The 22,332-nt window shown below is 42.5% G+C and overlaps 1 protein-coding gene across 4 annotated transcripts in view; it reads right to left on the bottom strand.

Moving 5' to 3' along the window:
• Positions 1-22,332, bottom strand: part of SMARCA2 (SWI/SNF related, matrix associated, actin dependent regulator of chromatin, subfamily a, member 2) — a 144,483-nt gene that overhangs the window by 44,558 nt on the left and 77,593 nt on the right. For all 4 annotated transcript variants that reach the window (XM_066617545.1, XM_066617543.1, XM_066617541.1 and 1 more), the window contains 9 exons: positions 20,553-20,795; positions 19,317-19,430; positions 17,770-17,877; positions 16,819-16,905; positions 13,311-13,357; positions 11,896-12,062; positions 6,665-6,828; positions 3,625-3,852; positions 1,772-1,849 (listed from right to left, as the gene is read on the bottom strand). In XM_066617545.1, coding sequence (XP_066473642.1) covers positions 1,772-1,849; positions 3,625-3,852; positions 6,665-6,828; positions 11,896-12,062; positions 13,311-13,357; positions 16,819-16,905; positions 17,770-17,877; positions 19,317-19,430; positions 20,553-20,795 — 1,236 coding nt within the window. The remainder of the gene's footprint in view (positions 1-1,771; positions 1,850-3,624; positions 3,853-6,664; positions 6,829-11,895; positions 12,063-13,310; positions 13,358-16,818; positions 16,906-17,769; positions 17,878-19,316; positions 19,431-20,552; positions 20,796-22,332) is intronic.

Genomic DNA, 22,332 nt, shown 5'->3' with positions numbered 1-22,332 from the left:
GTAGACGACACCAAACTTTACCAGGTGGTGAAGACCAGATGTGACTATGAGGAGCTCTAGAAGGATCGCTCTAAACTGACAGAATGGGCAGCAAAATGGCAGATGCGTTTCAATGTAAGTAAGTACAAATTAACGCACATTGGGGCAAAAAAAAGTCAAAACTTCACATATAGGCTAATGGGTTCTCAGATGTCTGTGACAGATCAGGAGAGAGATCTTGGGGTAGTGGTGGACAATTCAATGAAAGTGTCGACTCAATGTGCAGCAGCACTGAAGAAGGCCAACTCTATGCTTGGGATCATTAGGAAAGGTATTGAGAATAAAATGGCTAATAATGCCGTTGTATAAATCGATGGTAAGGCCACACCTGGAGTATTGCATCCACTTCTGGTCACCACATCTCAAAAAGGACATAGTGGAAATGGAAAAGGTGCAAAAGACAGCAACTAAAATGATTACAGGGCTGGGGCACCTTCCTTACAAGGAAAGGCTACAGTGTCTGGGGCTCTTCAGCCTAGAAAAAAGGCATCTGAGGGGAGACATGATTGAGACATACAAAATTATGCATTGGAAGGATAGAGAGATGCTCTTTACACTCTCACATAACACCAAAACCAGGGGACATCCACTAAAATTGAGTGTTGGGAAAGTTAGGACAGACAAAATATTTTTTTACTCAGCATGTGGTTGGTCTTGCCATGTGGAATTCCTTGCCACAGGATGTGGCGATGGCATCTGGCCTAGATGCCTTTAAAAGGGGATTGGACAAATTTCTGGAGGAAAAATCCATTACAGGTTACAAGCCAAGATGTGTATGTGCAACCTCCTGATTTTAGAAATGAGCTATGTCAGAATGCCAATGCAAGGGAGGGCACCAGGATGCAGGTCTCTTATTTAGTGTGCTGCCTGAGGCATTTGGTGGGCCACTGTGAGATACAGGAAGCTGGACTAGATGGGCCTATGGCCTGATCCAGTGGGGCTGTTCTTATGTTCTTATGATTCGATGACCACATTAATTTTGGCTTCAATCAGTACGCTGCCTTTCTCACTGCTGTATAAGAACAACATAAAATTGTGTAAAATAAATCAAGAAATAACAAGTCACGAGTAAACATTCTGTTTGTCAGTTTAGAGCTTGTTGCTTTTATTCTCTGTGATCAAGTTTGCAGCTGAGAACCAACAGAGGAGTGGCAGGGGCAGGCAACACAGATGTACAAGAGTAACCACTTGGGCTATCAACCGAACAGGTGGCACAGCAACCTCTTGTGGCACATAGGAAAAAATGCATTCCCAGACTTCCTAGCAATCTAAAGGACAGATGAGTGTTTTATTTTGTGCTGGATTATAGGAAGGCACAATGAATTCAGTTCACACTGTGTGACAGATACGTTGGGTAGGTAGGGAGAAATCCATTTGTCTCCCCACATTTCAAGGCAACATGGAGGCTGAGGCTCAATATGAAGAACAGTAGCTCAATATTTTACTTGCTCAGTTATATATTTCCCACAGTGACACTCTAGGGTCTCTCAGAACTGCTCCAAACCCTGCACATGCTTGGCACCTGGTTCCTGTAAAGGCAGTTATTGGGCTTGATTGCAGAAGAGAGTGGCACAGAATGAACAAAAGTGTTCATGAATGGTGGTCTTGTGTTATCATTTTCAGAATTTCAAGAAACATTTAAACAGAACATCATCAAAGGACTAGGCTAGGAAATGAGCTATGAAGGTAATCAAAGGCAGTAACTAGAGTCAAGATCATATAGCATCATTACCATGAAAAGATCAAATTCCTCTTCACGTCGCGCAATCATCTGATTCAAAGTCTCATCATCAGGAACTTCATCTTCTTCCTATAGATAGAGGGGAAAAACACACAGAATTTGTCTGCATGTACTTATATAAAATAATGCATAGAAGTTGATGAGACCAGTGTGGGAGTGGGGGAAAATGTTATATTTATATAAAAATTTGGGGGTAGGGAGAGAGGGAAAAATGAGCGGCCCAATCCCAATCTGTGCTGGCATAGTGGGGTTGCATGAACATGCTGTATCCAGAGCATCTTAGGAGCAGGCTGGAGGTCTTCTCAGGTAAGGAGATATTTTTCCCCTTACCCAAAGTAATGCCCCAACCTGCCCAATGGGGCTACTCAGATCTGTGCCAGTTATTTAGCTGGTACAAGTCTGAGCAGCTCTGTCTAGGGCATTCAGACTTGGAAGTGAAGATATGATGTGGCAGAGGCCTGCTCTGCCAATCCCACCCCCCCGGGGCCTGATCTACCCCCCCTGCTCTGCTCTCCTCCACCCAGAAACACCCTCTCCACTTCTGTTCCACTCTCCTGTTGCCCCGCCTCCACCCCGCGCTTCTTTTACATTGCCAGCAGTTGATCTTCTGGATGCAATATTTGTGGATTGGCACAGGCCTCCCCACCAGTGCTGCTTACTCTCCAGGTGTTGCAACATGCTTTACGGCACATTTGCGACACCTTCAGCTGGCGCAGGGACCACTGCGCTGGCATAACATCTGGTTTGGATTGTGCAGGTAGAGAGTTAAATATTTGCCAATTTGCTGGTAGATTAATCTAAATGACTGTAAAGTGTTCCCATGTCACAACAGTGTATGAAATTTCAGTGTAGCACTGGCATTTTTGGAGGGGGGCAAAATGATAAGTTTCTTCAGGCACCTGGCCACTCATGTAAAGCAGTCCCTGATCCTCACGTTCAGAGCCAGGTGTGACTGCAAAACCTTTTGCTTTTGCAGTTGCAACTGACTCTGAAGACAAAGAGGAGGGCTGCTTTATACCAGAAGCCAGGTGTCTGAAGAAGTGTTTGCCTCCCCTCCAGGAATGCCAGTGCATTATGATATGGATTAACAAACTAATTTTTATTATGTTACTTTCTTAATTTGATATTGAAAGAATCTGATAAGCATCAGGAAGCAAAATCCTGACTTCAGTCCTAAAATGCTCATTGTCATGCCACTTTATTTTTGCTAGATTGCAAAAATAAAACATACCAGTTATATTTACTAAGACTATGACCTCAATAACTATCTCAAGGCTATGCTTTGCAATTCTGTGGGGCTATGGTAAAAGCAGAATCTAAGTTCCATTCTTTCAGTTTTTATCTAAGAAACTCCCCCTCCCCCAGGTTGTTAATCTTTATGGATGCAACAGTATGTTTGAAAGTGAAACAACTGAAAATAATTTAGAAGTCAGAGGGGTGACTAAATAAGATCCCCAGTGGTTACAGGCAGGAGTGCTTGCCCCTCCCATGACTGGAGTAAATTATGCAAATTTACTGAGAGAAACTGTGCAAATTTGCCATATGTACAAATGAATACTGCTCACAAAATGCATTTAGCACGATCCGTACATGGCCTTGTACATAAAGGTTGGCAACCTTCAGTCTCAAAAGACTATGGTATAAGCCTATAGCACCAGGTATTCCCAAGCAGTCTCCCATCCAAGTACTAACCAGGCCTGACCCTGCTTAGCTTCTGAGATCAGGCACATGCAGGGTAACAGTTGCTGCAAATGAACTCTTGCACATAATGAACATTAGGATACATGGGTTGGGTGAGGAGACGGGACAGATGCTCGCTGCCCTTAAGCAAGTGCGCAGAGTACCTCATTTTCTTCTTCATGTTCTAATATGGCCTGGAGAAAAGCCCTTCGTTCATGGCTTGAAGACTTTTGGTCAAACATGCCTGCTTGAATGACCTTTTGATCCACATTCAATTTGTATTTGGCAGCTGCAAGAATCTTTTCCTCTACACTGTTCACAGTGCATAGTCGTAAGACTCTAACTTCATTTTGCTGTCCAATTCGGTGAGCTCTGTCTTGTGCCTGCAAGTCCTGTTAAACATGTAATGGGTATAATTTATTGGTCTCATTGAAAACTGGTTAGCCAAACAGAACACCATCACAGTTTATAGCCACAAAGGTAAGATACAAAAGACAAATCATAATCCTAAACTCAAAAGCAATATACAAGAGTATTTTAGTATGTAAAATTAATGTTTAATTTAATTAACATGTTTATTAAAGCTCAACTATTTAAGGGCCCATTCCTATCCAACTTTCCAGCTCCGATACAGACACAATGCAGCCCCAAGATAAGGGAAAAAATGTCCCCCCACCTTGAGGAGGTCTCAATGACTGACCCCCCTCTGCAGGATGCAATGCATGTCCGTTGGCACAGCTGTATCAGCACTGGAAAGTTGGATAGGATTGGGTCCTAAGTTAATGTGAATTTAAAGAACAGGGCTCAGTTTAGTGGCTTGGAATGCTTGTGTGTGTCTTTACAACCTTGATAGAAATAATCAAATTCTAGTGCCTAATTCTAGGAATTTCATGCTTTTATAAGTAGTTTCTAACTATCCTTTGTGACCTAGAATTCTAATTATATTATTCATTCAAGAGAGTATTACAGGTCAGGGATCCATTTATTTTAGATTCTATTAAAGCATAAACAAATAATAACCAAACCCTTCTAAGCTCTTTTCACATATTTGCTCTCTGTGGAGAGCAGAGATGGGAGAGGCTCCTTTACATGACATATGTGCTAGACCCCCTCCCCCATTCAGCAATTGTCTGCAGTTTGTATCTTATCGTTGAATTGGTTTTGTATGATATTGGAAACCCTGTGACCCACTTTAGCTATTCCCTTTCCTATGGAGAGGAGACATGTGAATGGCTCTCCGTGGAGACAAACACACTAATCCTGCTCCCACTGATGATTTTCTTGTCTCATCATCTGCTCTCCCCACATTCAGAGACTGTCTGCAGAAACAAGCAGCACTGAAATGTAAAGAGAGTCCATCTCCGTGTTCGAAGCCTTAAAACTCTCCCCACGTTCAGCATTCATTTCTGCACACTAAACCTGGAGAGAGGAGGGTTGGGGATAGAAAGTCATCTGTAGAAGCAGAGCTAGCATACTTGTGCCCACACAGCCACTGATACATTCCCTGTCCATGGGAGAGATAACATCTGAATAGGGCTGCAATGTTTCCAATATCATACCAGTCTCGCTCAACAATAAAATACAACCTGCTCAAAAGCACAGAAGTTGTAAGACCATATAATAGTGCTTTTCAAAGTTGAACTTTGACCCCATCCTCTGAACTTCCTTTAAGTTCTGTTGTGATAGACATAATTTAAAATATTAAAGGTTTCCATAGGCGTAAAGGAAGAAAAATGTGCATTATAATGCTGTTGGTGTGCTATTATTCCTTGATCAGCTTCAAGAAACTGGACTCAAAATTAGGTGATGGATCAATGAACTTGGCATCAAGCAACAATTTTTTTTAAAAGCTTCTTCAAAAGCAAAACATGCCTGCAGCAGGCAGGAGTTTTCAACAGAGCAGCAATGTCCCCTGCAAACTTTGATTTGTTAAAAAAACAAACCCATAGTTTACATTAGTAACTTTGAGCAAAGACCAAATGTGAAGCCAGCACAGAAGCACTAACAGATTACACAGAGAAGAGAAGCATTTTGTCTGATAAGTTTTGTGATCTAATGCCTAACTGAATTTTCCTTTCAGCATATGCTTCCTCAGGAGTAACCAAAATATTTCAAATAAACAACAGAAAAGCATTATATTCTTCCTTCTACTCAACTTCTATGTTCACTGGGTACTCACTCAGCAAACACTGGCCATCGTTTACGATAAACAAGCATATCCCTATTTGCCCACTCCATGCAGTGGAAAAGCACTTAATTAAGCCAAAAAAAAAAAATACTTAATAGAAGGCACAATATGATTTTCATGGGTTACTTTGTTGTTTCTGCAAGTAACACAGCATGTAAATTGTCTATGCTCCCATTCAGGATTTCAATCTGTAGACTGCCTCTACGTTTCTTCTCAACAGCCTGATTGTGCACTTGGATAACAGTATGTGGCATGTATTCACTTAACTTAGCCCATATGACATAGGAAACTGCCTTATATTAATTCAGACCATTAGTCCATCTAGCTCAGGGTGACAAACATAAGGCCCACAGGCTGAATGCGGCCCCTGGAAGTAATTTATCCAGCCCCTGTTATAACTGGGCTCTCCCAGATTGATAATTGGGTTCTCTCATACCTTGAAAATATGAACAAGATTTGCATATTTTCTCTTCTGCTACTTGCAGCTATGAGTTTCTATGTGAAAAGTAAGTACTTATTTCTGGCCATCATCTGCTTAATGATGCTACTTTCAGCTTAATGATGTCACTTCCGCCTCTCAGAAGGCGCCATGAATGCTAACTTTGGCTCTCCATATGAAATGAGAATGACATCCCTGATCTAGCCCATATTATCAGCAATGACATAGAGTGGCTCTTCAGGGTGCAAGAGGAATCTGCCTGGAGATTGAATCTAGGACCTTCTGCATGTAAAGCATCATTATAGGGTAGGTAACTGTAAGTACTAACAGCAACCATTTCTTATTTAGTTATCAGTCGCTGCAGGGTTAAATAATAGTCAAAGCTTCCACAGAACTGTGATCAGAAGTTCCCACTGTTGACAGAAGACTAAATAGATGGGCACACTGTTTGTCTTGATTAGCATTTATATAAAAGAAGGGAGAGAGTATAATGAGAACAATTTTGACTGTTTCAATAAGCAAAACTAACGAATTCTTCATGCTACAAATGAACTGTAAGTAGTGGTTGGTTAATAACCTGATGAGGATTCCAGTCGCTGTCAAATATAATGACAGTATCAGCAGCTTGAAGGTTCAAACCCAGGCCTCCTGCTCTTGTGCTCAGCAAGAAGATGAAGTACTGGGAATTGGGTTCATTGAACTTCTTCAGCAGAGCCGCTCGATCTTCTGATTTAGTTGTTCCTGAAGAGAGAAGTCATTAAAGAATGAGGGATGTAGATACCATCTGCAGGCATTTCAAAGGAGTGTCCCACTTCAGTTTTCTCCTATCACAACCACTGACAATTCACATAGTACAAAATCAGTACAATCAGTTGTTTGCATGAACTGCTGTAAAACAGCAGTAAAACTGCAACCCAAAACCCACTTATTTATCGCAAAGTGCCAACGTGGCAATTTAACCTGAATACTGAGGTTTTAGTTTAGAAAAAAACAACTCATACATTAACATCTTTTACCTACTATTACTTGTAGCCCATAGTGAACTTTTCCTCTAGAACAGGGGTGCCCAAACCCCAACCCTGGGGCCACTTGCGGCCCTCAAGGACTCCCAATTCAGCCCACAGGGGGCCCAAAGTCTCCAATAAGCCTCTGGCACTCCGGAGACTTGCTGGAGCCCACGCTGGCCTGACACAACTGCTCTCAGCATGATAGCCAACTGTTCAACCTCTTGTGTGAGCTGTGGGACGAGGGCTCCCTCCACTGCTTACTGTTTACGTCTTGTGATGCAGCAGCGGTAGAGAAGGAAAGGCCAGTCTTGCTTTGTGCAAGGCCTTTTATAGGCTGGAGTTATTGCAAGACCTTCATTCATTCATATAAGTTCCATCTCTAGTTTATTCATTTATGTAAATTTATTCAAATTTGAAATGTAAATTAATTATTTCCCCCCCTGACCGCCAACACAGTGTCAGTGAGATGATGTGGCCCTCTTGCCAAAAAGCTGGACACCCCTGCTCTAGAAATTTGTCCAATCCCCTCTTAAAGGAATCTAGGCAAGTTGTCATCACTGCTTCCTGTGGCAAAGAGTTCCACAGACTAATTACATGCTGGGTAAAGAAATATTGACAGGGAGGGGATGGCTGCAAGACCTTGCCACTGCTCATTTTCTCAAACAAGAATTTTTTTTTTTAAAAGCCCTTTTTTAAAAAAAAAGAGAAGTGGGCTCTAAGGCTGCAATTCCAGCCACTCTTTCCTAGGAGTAAGCCTCATTGACTCTAATGGGGCTTACTTCTGAGTAGACACACACAGGAGTGCACTTCAACCTCTTCATAAATGACCTGGAGACAGGGGTGAGCAGTGAAGTGGCTAAGTTTGCAGATGACACCAAACTTTTCCGAGTGGTAAAGACCAGAAGTGATTGTGAAGAGCTCCAGAAGGATCTCTCCAAACTGGCAGAATGGGCAGCAAAATGGCAGATGCATTTCAATGTAAGTAAGCGTAAAGTCATGCACATTGGGGCAAAAAATCTAAACTTCCCATATAGGCTAATGGGTTCTGAGCTGTCTGTGACAGATCAGGAGAGCGATCTTGGGGTGGTGGTGGACAGGTCAATGAAAGTGTCGACCCAATGTGCTGCGGCTGTGAAGAAGGTCAATTCTATGCTTGGGATCATTAGAAAAGGTATTGAGAACAAAACAGCTAATATTATAATGCCATTGTACAAATCTATGGTAAGGCCACACCTGGAGGATTGTGTCCAGTTCTGGTCACCATATCTCAAAAAGGACATAGTAGAAATGGAAAAGGTGCAAAAGAGAGCGACTAAGATGATTACGGGGCTGGGGCACCTTCCTTATGAGGAAAGGCTACGGCGTTTGGGCCTCTTCAGCCTAGAAAAGAGATGCCTGAGGGGGACATGATTGAGACATACAAAATTATGCAGGGGATGGACAGAGTGGATAGAGACATGCTCTTTACACTCTCACATAACACCAGAACCAGGGGACAGCCACTAAAATTAAGTGTTGGGAGAGTTAGAACAAGAAAGTGTTTCTTTACTCAGCGTGTGGTTGGTCTGTGGAACTTCTTGCAGCAGGATGTGGTGATGGCATCTGGCCTAGATGCCTTTAAAAGGGGATTGGACAAGTTTCTGGAGGAAAGATCCATTATGGGTTACAAGCCATGATGTGCATGTGCAACCTCCTGATTTTAGAAATGGGCTATGCCAGATGCAAGGGAGGGCACCAGGATGAGGTCTCTTGTTATCTGGTGTGCTTCCTGGGGAATTTGGTGGGCTGCTGTGAGATACAGGAAGCTGGACTAGATGGGCCTATGGACTGATCCAGTGGGGCTGTTCTTATGTTCTTATGCAATCCCAGCCACTCTTTCCTGGGAGTAAGCCTCATCGACTCTAATGGGGCTTACTTCTGAGTAGACACGCACAGGAGCGGGCTCAAAGGCTGCAATCCCAGTCACTCTTTCCTGGGAGTAAGATTCATAGACTCTATTAGGGTTTACTTCTGAGTAGACATGTAGGACTTGTCTCAGCCTCTGCTGTGGAGGAAAGCCTCTGCCGGCGCTCAATGGGGAGCTGTTCTCAGGGAAGGTGAGTTGCAAAGGCTCTGAGGTTCTTTCTTGCAATGGTTGAGGAGGCGAGGCTGCTGGAGGGCACTCATGATTGGCTGGCAGTCAGCCAGTAAACTGCCCTGAGCCATTTGGGAGAAAAACAAAAAACCTTAGCCGAGCAGAGTGGCAAAATTCAAAAGGAAAAGAAAACGTGGAGCAGGCGGGGCAGCAACGGAGCGACGGGAGAGGAGGGCAGTGAGCTCAGGGAGCGGAGGGAAGCAGCCCGTCCTCCCCAACACACAGAAGCTCAGAAAAAGCCTCCATTTTATTTAAAGTGACACATGCGGGAGAGGGGAACCGCAGCTTCAGCACGCATGCCCGCAGAGAGGGCTCTGAGTGCCCCCTCTGGCACGCTTGCCATAGGTTTACCACCACTGCCCTAGTGGATAAAAAAAATATGTGCATAAGAAAACAGTGGAAAAATAGATTTAAAGACCCACTTCCAGGTTTCTTGCCCTTCCATTGCTCCTAATAAGGTCATGCTTCAACATCTGCAGGGGGACTCTGCTGATACCATAAAATGTGTTAAATAAAAGCAATTTAAAAAAGTTTAAAAGTGTGTCCCTTTATGATTGTGGTTTAAAAATAGCTTTTCTTGCTATTGTAGAGAGGCAGTCAGTAATTAGAAATGCAAAGGACCCCCTGCCTTTGCCTGGCTCAGCTGAAGAATGGAATGATCACTTGCATGACTATCTCTCTACAACAGTAAGAAAAGCAGTTTTTTTTAAAAAACTGTGATTTTAAAGAGATGCTTTTTTCCCCTTCTCCAGGGATCAGCACATTCCTTCTCAGTTGCAGTGGCCATTCGTGTTGAGTCAAATCCGTGTATAAAAAATCTGTGTATAACAAGGTTGGACCTCTAAATGTTTAGAATCAGGCTGACAGAGGAATCATTAACACCAGAGAGCACAGGGAAGAATTAAACTTTGAAAAAAGGCATAAAAGGCTCCTCTTCAAACTACATTTTAATAGGAGACTGCAGAACAATTGCTACTTAGTCAGTACACACACACACACACACACACACACACACACACACACACAAAATGTAATTTGGTAGGTGGTACTCTTCCTAGCTTTACTCTTTACATCTTAAGAATGACTTAAGAATGGCTCCCTCTCTTGAGACTTTTCAGCGAGGCCTGAAGACCCTTCTGTTTAAACAAGCCTTCTGAGTTCTCAGCCTTTTTAACATCTTTTCAACATCTTTTAATATTTTTTACAGGCATGATTCTTTTATGATTTGCTGCTCTGTGCTCTTTTTACCTGACTATTTTTTATCTAACTACTGTTTTTATGATATGTGTTAATATGTTTTTATTTGTTTTAAATTATGTTTTTAATCTGTTTTAACCTGTTGTAAGCCGCCTTGAGTCCCTTCAGGGAGAAAGGCGGGGTAAAAATAAAGTTGTTGTTGTTATTATTATTACATCCCATGGCAAAGATAGTAACTTATGCTATGTTGATCCCAGAGTTTGATCAAATAGATATTATTATCTGGGTAAACTCAGAGGAGACTATGGATTTTTTGACTATAGAGTGTATGAAGGCCCAGTGTTATCCAATATCCACTTTCTTCCTCACACTTTATTCTGATAGAATTACTGAAGGAACATTTAAAGGTTGTTAGAATTCTTTCCTAAAGAACTGTCATTCATTATTCTACATGAAAGAGGAAGCAAACTCATGTGTTATTCTGAACCAATTACTTTGAAGTACATACTGAAATAAATGAGGTTTACTTCTAAGCAAATGCATTTGGGATCAAAGCCATTCAATAATGTTGAAGTCTTTTAATTAGAAGGTTCAAACTGTTATTTTCTAGAAGTATTTTGTTTTGCTAAATCCATTTCTATAAAATACAGATCCATTTGACACTAGAGGAAGATGAATAACCAGAATTTAAATTTCAGTAAACAATAGAGGTGATTACCATCAGAGGGGATGGGAAAGAATCCAACTGAAATCCATTACACTATATATATATATATATCTCCATGTAATATTTAGAAAGAAACAAAATTTTTTTTAAGTAATTCATCCAAAGCAAGAAATAGATATGTAATTTATAGTGTGATTAATTTTTAAAATCCTATTTAAATATGGTCTTTTTACAAGAGTGTTCCTTTAAGAATCATAAAATATTTTTTACCAACATTAATTCATTTATCCTCCTAAGTTATTTTGTGCAAAAATATATAGGTTTTACTTTACATACACCATCTACTGTTATAACCAAGAGCCCACTCCTATGCCTTACTCAGAAGTAAGTCCCATTATAGTCAATGGAGCTCACTCCCAGGTAAGTGTGGATAGGACTGCAGCCTAAGAAATGTTTAAAGATATAAAACAAATTACTTCCACTGAAACTGATCAGATCTCTGTAATTAACACTACATACACAAATTCAACAACCTTACAGGACTGTAAGAATCATCAGCTTTAAGTACTATGGGGTTTATACATTCAGGATTGAAGAGGTGAGACCGAGGTCCAGAGAAATTGTCTGCCAATAAAGTTCATTTAGAGAGTTTATGTCTGAGGTGACATTTGAACAAGGAACTTCCTAACATCTTACATTGCAAGTCACTATACTCACTAGTTCTACTTTGCATCCAAAATTGAAATATTTGAGAAATGGAATGTCTAGCAAAAGATCACAGGCTCAGTGATCTTAGACATTACCGTCAAGTCGTAGGTAGGCAAAATTTCGGAATGCAAAGTAGTCTTCCATAATGGTCATGAGAGACGTCATTTGACAGAAGAGAAGTACACGGTGATTAGTGGCTCGCAACTTTGGTAGAATTCGATCAAGTAATTCAAACTTCCCTGAGGCTCGATAAAGCTCAGCTCTGTGAAAAAAACACCAGATTGGTACAATGATTAACAAGCTAACAGGTATGTAAGTTTCTAGTAATCCTGATTGTTTTTATAAGTTAAATTCCTGTGCATAGTCCACTCCTAGCTTATATACTGCTAAACTAGCCATTTGGTCAGGAATAAGGCTAGCCAATAACTAGTGCACTTTCTTCTCAAGCTTTAGGGCACCCAGCAATCATTTCCCCAAAGTCATTATGGTCAAGCAGGAGGCTAAACACTTGTACGTACAATATGCAAGGAAGTGAAATACTGGCTTAGGGGAAAAGCGCAACATGTTTTACAAGCCAACCCCCAGCTGAGTATTTTTCAAAGAATCTGTCTTCCAGGGGCCAAAGGAAAAAAGGACCAATGTCTGGATAGCTGGGAGGCAACAAGCAGGAAGAATAGATACAGATTCATCACTTACTAATTCATATGTCTATTACAAATTCAGACTACTGGTTCTATGACCTCTGCAGTAAATCTGCCTACTGCTGGTCTGTGAAGTGTTTCTACCAGTGCAAGGCTGGGATGGGTATGGGCAGCTGACAGTACACCTCAAACTGACTGGTGTCAGTTTTGCTGGCCATGGGGGCAGATTGAGGAAAGCAGCACAGGGCAGCGGACAAACTCTATAACCCCCTTCTGGGCCTGACAAGGCCATTTCTCCATAAGAGATCTAACAGCCCAATCCTTCCCCAGTGCCCAGGGCTACAGCTGTGCCAAAATGGCGATCACTGTATCCTATGGAGCCAGGGAAACAGCATCAGGTTTCCTAAGGGTAAGGGGATAAACATTCCCAAACCCAAAAGCCCTGCCGCTGGCTGCACTCACCGCTGGGAGCTCTTGGTGTCTGTCTTCAGGTGCTCAGGGTCAGTGCTGGCGGTGTGTCATTAATGCAGGCACAAAAGTGTCTTACAGCACTTTTCTGACAGCCTGAGTCACCACAGCCCATCGGATTATTCCTTAAACCAGTAAAAGTGCTAGCTAGCATAGATCACAGTAGGCTCATACGGGACCAGGTAGTGGCTGTAGAGGTAAGTAAATTTTTTCTTTACTTACTTCTTCCAGTCTGAGAGGCCCCCTGGTGGCATGCAGGATCCTGCATACCAGTGAAGTATAGCTATTACTTTCTGAATGAGTTAGTTTGTGAAACTATAGTGAGAACATTCACATTTTTTTGTTGTTCCCCAACAATATTCAATGGCAAATATTGGATAGAAGCATAGAAAAAAAATTACCCATTAATGACACCATTTGAATAGCCCAAATGTTCAGCAAAGGATTCCTGAAAATGATAAAAGTGAATTATTCAACACTTCTAGATTAAAACACACCCAACAGTATTCTTCAAAACTCATAAACCTTAAGCCCCCCTTTGCATTACATGTGTCATTTAAGATTATGGATTTTAGGAATGATATTTCTCCTATAGGCAATATTACAACAAATATTCTTATTTTTTGTGAAGGAACTGACAGAACTATTTCCAAAATATTGAAATGGTTAGATTAGTAAATAAAGGACCAATAAAAAGCCACTATGGCTTACTTTGTAACTTATCATTTCACTTTAATAATGCATGAACATTTCTACAATGTACCAGTAAATACATCTCAAAGGAAAGAACGGCTCATTAATGAAAGGATATTCTCCTAAAAGAAGCAACTTTGCAAATATTTGCAAAAGGAACAAATTTTATTAAGAAAGCAGAAGATGAAAAATTATGTCAGATGGAATAGATGAGATTAACATAAGGCTAGACAGAATTCCATTGCAGGCAAATGCCTACTTATTATTTTCTGATTATAATACATGTTGTATCATTACTAATAACCATTCTGGGTAGACAGCACTGCAAAGCAGAAGGGAAAAAAAATCACTTTCAAGTGGAAATAACATTATCATGCAAATCCATCTGAGATGAAGCACTATCACCAGAGTTTTGAAAATTCTGTATCTGAATTTGAGGCAAATTACTACGCTAACCCTATAGACAAGGCCAGCTGCAATGATGCACCAATTAGCTTCTACCAAAAAAAGTGAGCTCCATAGCTTTACAAAGCAAAAATCATCAAGATATATACAGGTACCATCTGAACATCCGTGGATTTTTCATTCACAGATTTGACTCAACGCAGATTCCCTGACCCATGTTAAGCCTGGATCAGGTCCAACCTGTAGCCCTCTGAACGCAATCGGAGCAGAGCTCCAGTCACATCCTAAGGGCATTCTGAGGGCCGGGGAGACTGCGCATGGCCTCCACAGACCTCAGAATGATTTCTAAAGGCTTAGGGAGGCCTTAAAACGTCAGTGAAAACCAGAAGTGACATTTAAAGGCCTTTGGAGGGCCAGGTGACATTCTAAGGCCTCCCCAAAGCTTTAAAAGTCATTCTGAGGCGGCCATTTGTGGCCTCCCCAGTCCTCAAAATGCATCAGGATGTGACTGGAGCTCTACTCTGCTCTGGTCTGCTCTAGTCACATTTGGAGGGCTACAGGTTCCAAGACCTGCAAATTTCATTATCTGCAGGTTTCAGTAACTGTGGGGGGTCTGGGAATGGACAGCCCGCAGATACCAAGGTACCACCTGTACTGCCTGTCAGTTGCAATCTCAATACTTAAAGGTATAACAAAGAGGAATGCAGAACTGGTCTATATAGGTGACCGCAGATGACAAAAATGAATTTAGCATGGCATATAGCTGAGAGCTTCCCCATTCTTCCTCTGCACCATATATTAGCAGCACATAGGTGAAGGATTATATCCCAGTAACAGAGGATACATTTTGTATACAGAAGGTTCCTGGCACCTCCAGATAAGAATGGGAAAGACCTATGTCTGAGAGCCACTGCCAGTCAGAGTACACAATACTAAGCTACCAAAGGTCTGATTCAATACATGGTAACTCTGTAGCACAGAGTACTATACCGTATTTGAAAATGGTATTTGAAAATCAGTTTGGTAATATTGATTCATACTGTGGAACCAACTTAAACCCTGGAGTTAGTCACCAACATTGAACACCACAGGTTGCGAAGGTGCATCAGCACAGCAGTTGTTAAACCCATTCCAAACATTCAGTTGCAGTGTAATAGCTAATTGAACCAACCCCCATGGCAAGTTAAGCTCTAAATAATTCATAAGACTTGCACCGCACTCTCAAAACGGGCCAAAGGAATATAGTACTCCAAGCTATTTTCAGTTCCAGCTTAGAAACACTGAGCTATATGGAAAGCCAGCTTGCACAAGTGCTAGCAGTCCTCCATTTACACTTTTTAGGGCTAACACAAATTGCATGTGTGCAATTTTCACTGATGCCCCTTTCATCAACTTTCAATGATTATGGCCCCCTGCATGTACACTCAAATCTGCTCCTGGGAGTACACTGACCCTCAGGAGAATATTGTTGAGGTGGCATGGGGTTGGAGAAGAAATGGGAAATCAACAAAAATTGCATGCACACACACATACACACACCCTGCTGTGCATAAGCATTAAACAAGCAGAAGATGGAGTTTGGATATCAATGACAGCATTGTCCTTCTAAGGGTGCAAACCTGATTGCGCCGTAGGCCCAGGAGGGTTGCAAATGTGCCATAAGACATGTTTGTGCCACCTCAAGAGTTGGCTGGGCTGACACAGGAATGCGTGCCGGCCCCAGCTGACTTGGGCAGGGAGGGTTGTGTTGGCAGAGCTTGGTTGGCACAAGGGTCTGGGGAGAGCGGGGAGAAGGCAGGAGGGAAGCGTTCTGGGGCAGGGGGAAGGTACACGGAAGACAGTTCTGGGAGCGGGTGGGCGGGGAGCAGGAGGCGGGGCTGGGACTCAGCTGTTATGCCGGATCCCAACCCCGTTCCCCAAGTTCCCTTGGACTTATGCCACCTCCGGAGGTGGTGCAAGTCTGAGGAGACCCATTGGGGCTGTGGAGGCTTACTCAGGGATAAGGGGAAGAGTTTCCCCTTGCCTCTGGCTGAGTCACTTCAGGCCCCTATCTTGTGCTGGATAAGCACAGGCCTTCTGACCTGCCTGTTCCAGTGCAAGATAGGATTGCGCTGTAATTTGTGCTATTACTTCAGTTCTGTTTATATGTTTTGGAATGAAGATCAGATAAAGGTTTCATTTCTTCCTTGGCATTTCAAGAGCTTTCAGTGTTCTACCATTAAAAACAACCTGCTGAAACAACATTAGAGCATATTTACAGAACCATTTTCTACTGCTTTTCTGGAGTCTCTCACTTTATAATGCCAGACAAACAGGAACTTCATCATGGGAAAGATTGTATCATAACTGATGCTTTGAATTTTCTCACACTGAACTGTGGGTACAATTTCACTGTCCATTACAAAATAATGTGTACTTAAATGTGAAACATTCATGTGTTTCTGAGAAAATGTGCAATGTCTTATCACCATGTAACATGAGAGACAATTAAACTACCCTGGTAGTGTAGTGTGAGGACAGAATCATCCAGTTGCCTTGGGAACATCAGAACATCATTTCATCCAATTCCACAGAATGCATGAACACTTTTGCTCCCCAGTTCACATGCATACCAAAAGATTGTCAAAGAGGGTATTTTTTCATGTGCTTGAGGAGGTTTTGTAAAAAGGGCCTTCCATTTTGGCACAACCCTCATTAAACGTTTGTGAACAGAAGTGCCAGATTGCCCTTCTTCTGTGCAATTCCCAAACAGTTTTCTATCCCATTAGCCTCTCACCAAAACCCTCCCCCCCCCAACAGGGTTTTATTTACCTCAATATGCTGAAACATATAAGGGTGATTGCATATCTTTCTCAATTGCATGATGGTGTTCATAAGAGTTTTGGCTCCTCCTTTTCCCTGAGGAAGAAAGACAAAATTAGCCCTGCATTCAAGTTAACATTTGGAAAGACACAAACAGATAGACACCACAATACATGCAATAGCAATGTACCTGCATTTCCAAAACCAAGATCAATGCTTTTCAGCCAGCAGTACCACTCACACTAGTGGTGCATCACAGTATGGCAGACATTACTTGGTCCCATTTTTTGGTGACCATGTGGCACTGTCCTGCCTGGTTAAATCCTGAGGGAAACTGAGATGGCTAGGACAATAGTGCACCAGTGATTGAGATCACGATGTGGCTGGAAACCTGCCTAGCCCTTCACAAGAGGCATGTTTTGGGAAGAAGAGTACGAAGTCTGATGGCACAATCCTATAGTGCCTCTCTGCTGGTGCAGACTGTCGCAATCATGCCATAAAGCATGCTGCGACAGCACACCAACTAGGAAACCTCTTGTCCACAAACCACACCAAACTTTGGGATGCTGATGGGATGGCTGATGCGCCATCCCATCAGCACCAGTATAAACAGCACTGCACATTGGAGCAGGTAAACTCCATGCTGAGCAGTGCAGGGGCAGGGGAAAGGTGGGGATAGAATGGGGAGGGGCAGAACGGGACAGGGAGGGTGGAGACAGAGGGTGGATTGGCCCTGGGAGTGGGTGTAATTGGCAGCATTGGCCAGCAATTTCTTTGGTGCAGGCCCAAGTTGCCCCATTGCAGCTGCTGGGGCTTACCCTGGGACAAGGGGACTAATGTTCCCTCACCTCAAGGAGACCTCCAGCAGCTGAAATTCTAACACAGAATGCAGCAGAAGCTGCTGCATAATTATATTTGGGCTGCCCATATCTCTGTTCTAAATACTAAGTGTCTTCTCACCTTCTTGTCTTTCTCAGAGCCATCAGTAAGGAGGATTCCCTTCGCTTGCATGTGGCGGTACAGAATCTTCTGAAGAGCTGACATATCACACTTTATGACATATTCAACCTAGTGTTAAAAAATGCAGAGTTCTCAATAATTCTCAATAAAAGACATTCTTGACTGCTGGACTTTTGACTGTCTAGAATTGTCAAAGTATCTTTATCAGGAAAACAATCAGACAAATGCATGGATTAGTATTAACCAAGACAGACTTTAAATGCTAACTCACTTTCATGATGTCCCAAAAAGTCTGTCTTCAGGCGACAATGATGCAGCAAGGGGTCAGTTCCATCATTCACCAGAGAGAGCTTTCTCTAAAGGGCCTTTATTTATTTTAAAAGTTTAAAAATCACCCAGGGCAGTTCACAAAGGATGATGAAACATTATAGTAACACAATAAAACTGCAAACCTGTGATGCCACTGCAACCAGTCAATAAGACAGTCAACTATTAACCAGTCAATATTAACCAGTCAATAAGACAAATCTAGCTTACTCATAATTCCCGTTATGCATGATGAACCTTGACTCACATACCCTGAAATGTTGAAGAAGAACCCTTTTGGATTAGGCCATGGGCCCATCTAGTTCAGTTTCCTGTATTGCACGGCAGCCCACCAGACACCTTTGGGAGAACTCAAGACAAAAAAATACCTGTATCCTGCACTCAGAGATCCTGCCTGCCATTCAGAGATAGAATAGCTCTAAAACCTGGAGACTGAATACAAGACTTATAACTTGTGATTGACATTTCCTCCATAAATATGTCCAATCCCCTTTTAATGGCATCTAGGCCAGGTGCTATCACAACATCCTGCGGCACTCCCTATCTCCAACTTATGGTCATTCATGAACAAATTGGAAAGCGCTGGTCCCACGACTGATTGTTGGGGCATACCACTTTTCACCATTGTAGAAATTCCCCACTGGCACCCACTCACCTGCTTTGTAATTAAAATGAGATTTATTACAAATTCATGATTTCATATCATGTCATATCACTATGGAACCTGAATTTGCAGCCCAATCCTATCCCCAGCGCACTATCATCCTGAAATCATGTCATATCACTATGGAACCTGGATTTGCAGCCCAATCCTATCCCCAGCGCACTATCATCCTATCATCCAGTGGCACTGCCAGGGCTGCCGGAGGTCTCTTCGGGGGAAGGGGACTTTTGTCCCCTTCCCCTGGGAAAAGCCCCAAGCCCCGCAATGGGGTTTCTCAAGTCTGTGTCACTGGTCCCACCCCCCCCGCCTCGGTTCCTCTCCCCGTCCTGGAACGCCTTCTCCCTCACCCCCAAGGCCCTCATCACCGCCCAGAGCTTTTACTATGTTCTGGGTGACATCTATCCGGCACTGGACCCAGCACCAACAATCCCTACATGGTGAATGCTGTAAATGTGCTTTACCACACATTTACAACAACCAGCACCAGCGCTGGGCCATGATAGGATTAGGCTCCTTAGTGCAGATGATATTTCAGCACTGCCATCCCTACACAAACCTTTTCTGGCAGCTGAGATTCAACCTCTTTCTTCAGCCTCCTTAACAAGAAGGGTCGTAGAACTTTGTGGAGACGCCGAATGATCAGAATGGTTTCTTCCTCATTTAAGTCCACCTGCAGGAATATAAAGGAAATGGCACATGCTTAAAAAATACACTTTGAATCAGGGCTGTGGAGTTGGTAGAGACTCTGCCTCCGACTCCAACCAAAACTGCTTTCAATTCCAGCTCCAACTGAGCAGGGCTGTGGAAATGGAGTCAGAGATGTGGAGTTGGAAGCCATTTTTGGGTGGAGTCACAGTTGGAGTCAGTAAGTCAGTGCTGATTCCACAGCCCTGCTTTGAATGTTTCATTATTTTTCAATATAAACTTACACTTTTTAAATTTCAGCATGTATCTATTCAGTTTAGAAAACAGAATTAAAAGATATGTTTCTGTTAAGTAATTTAAAGTTGTAACATTTTAATATTAGGGTTGAAAATACACTGTTAAGGTGAACTTCCAACCCAAATATTACATTACAACTTTAAGGGCATGATCCTAACCAGCTCTACTCAGAAGTAAGTTCTATTTTGTTCAATGGGGCTTACTCTCAGGAAAGTGTGGTTAGGATTGTAGCCTAAATGTACTAAATGTTGCATTTGTACTAAATGTTTTTACTTTAAATGTACTTTCTACTAAAATGTACTAAAAATGCACGGCCATCCTGCTAAAATAAATTTCATATTGATAGAGGTGTTTCAAAACAGTTATTTATTTTACTCAGAAGTAAGCCCATTGTGTTCAGTAAGACTTACAGCCCAATCCTGAGCTGCCCGGAGCCCAGAAAAGCAGTGGCGCAAAAATGACAACCACTGAATCCTGAGTGTGCTGGGCAGCCAGCGGCAGTTCCTTGGGAGAAGGGAACATTCGCTCCCCTCCAGAACGCCTCCCCCGCCCACCTCAACTCACCTCTCTGCTGTCTGGAGCTTGTCCCTCGGTCTGGGTGGCATGCTTCGGGCCTCTGGCTGGCACTAGCCTAGCACAGGCTGCCAATGACCCGGCGCCGGCCCAGCACTGAGTGTTGCAGGTGTGCCTTACGGCAAGATTGCAACACCCAATGCCAGCAGAGGGCCAGCACTGAGTCTTCAGGATTGGGCCCTTAGGCTGTTATTCTAAGTTATTCACCAGAAACACCTCTACATATTGTTTCTATTGCATCTCTGCAAGTTTCAATTAAGACAAACTAATCCAGTACCCTTTCTCCAGTCATGGCAAAAGGAGCGTTGAACCACTGTTCAAAGGTGCTGCAGCTCTTGAAAATTGTCGGGAGGAGGAAATTAAGGAGAGCCCAAAGTTCAGGCAGTTTGTTTTGCAAAGGAGTTCCAGTCAAGAGAATCCTTCTTGGAGCTACGTAATGAGTATTCAACACCTGAGTCAGCTTGCAGTGATGGTTCTTCATTCGATGGCCTTCATCTACAATCATATATTTCCACCGAATCTACAGAAAGACAAAATAGCTGGCAATAAAGCTTTATCCCTAAATATTCTAAAGCGGTGGTTCTCAAAATTTGAGGAAGCTTGACTGTAAGTCTTTGCGGGGGAAGGGGAAGGGCAGGGAAGTGATCCACAGAATCATGTCCCTAAGGGGGGTGCCTTCACTTACTTGTACTCAGTGAGAGCTGCTGGAGGATGCAGGAGGTGCGGGGAGCCCAGCGCAGCCCTCCGCAGGGCTCCCCGAGGCTTGGCATGCTTTGTGATCTCTCTGTTTAAAGATTCCTAGCCTAGGGGAGCCCTGTGGAGGGTTGCACTGGACTCCCCGCACCTCCTGCAGCCTGGAGCAGCCCTACCAATGTTAAAGTAAGTGGAAAAACCCCTTCACTCCTCTTTAGAACACGATCGTGGGGATCGCTTCCCTGCCTCTCTTCTTACCCCGCTCCTTAAAAGGACGGGAAAAGTGTCACACGAATTGGTAGGTTGCGTCCCACCAGTTTGAGAAGCACTGCTCTAAAGTCTTCTGCATCTGTTTAGATTGTGAGCCCTTTAGTTTGATTTTCCCTGTAAACCACTTTGTGAACTTTTTTTTGTTGAAGGTTGTGCATAAATATTCATAATAGTAATAATTAACTTTGGGGGAAAAAACTAAGAAGAATATGATGGGCAGTCCAATTTAAACCTGCATTTGTCCTGGTATAGGCCCCCTCCTCCAGCTCAGGAGTGCTGCAAACATGCCATAAGGGCTCGACACAAGGTAAGGAGAAAAATATCCCTTTACCCCAAAATGACCTCCAGCTAGCTATTGGATCTTCTGGATCCAGTAGTAGTTACTGGAATCAATAGATTCAGTAGTAGCTACTGTTTATTCTTTTTAATAACAGAAAGCCATTGTTTTCACATTGTTTTCACTGTATTTGGATTCAATTAGAATCTAATGTTACAGGTACTATGAAGTTATCTGTGTGTCACTTTATGTAATAGGTTTTTAGCATGGATCAAGTAAAAGCATAGTCTTCATGTCCCAAGAATTTAAAAATAGGCTGGAAAAAGCAAAAGCAGTACCTGAATTTTAAAAAGTAACTACAGCAAACAGATGAAATCTCTTTAAGAAATTTACATGTTCTAATTTTGACAGATGAGATTCGGATGCTATATAACAACTTAAAATGAGCTCCATTACCTATAAATGCTTCCACTTCCACTGAAGCAACAGTTTCCAAAGATTAAACCCCACGTTTCAGAGACTATTAACTATTCATTAGATATTTAGATCAAAGTGTGATTTCAAACTATCAGGTTTTAATGCACAAATGAAGATGAACATAACACATTTCAATCTAGTCTCTATTATCTTTCTACATCTGGAAAGTGATTTCGCAGCCTGACTCCTTTTCTAACCGTGTTCTTCTCTTCTAGAAACAAAGAACTGGAGAAGAGCTGTGGAAAAAAATGGAATAGCAGGGTTCCTGGATAAACGTTATTAGGCAGAATGGTGTAGAGATGGCTATGCTTCTCTGTAGAGAGATGGCTATGAGGTATTG

This window comes from Tiliqua scincoides, chromosome 2, assembly GCF_035046505.1.
Source record: "Tiliqua scincoides isolate rTilSci1 chromosome 2, rTilSci1.hap2, whole genome shotgun sequence".
Classification (NCBI taxonomy): domain Eukaryota; kingdom Metazoa; phylum Chordata; class Lepidosauria; order Squamata; family Scincidae; genus Tiliqua; species Tiliqua scincoides.
The sequence above is the reverse complement of the archived record's forward strand: the minus strand, read 5'-3'. Positions and strand labels throughout refer to the sequence as shown.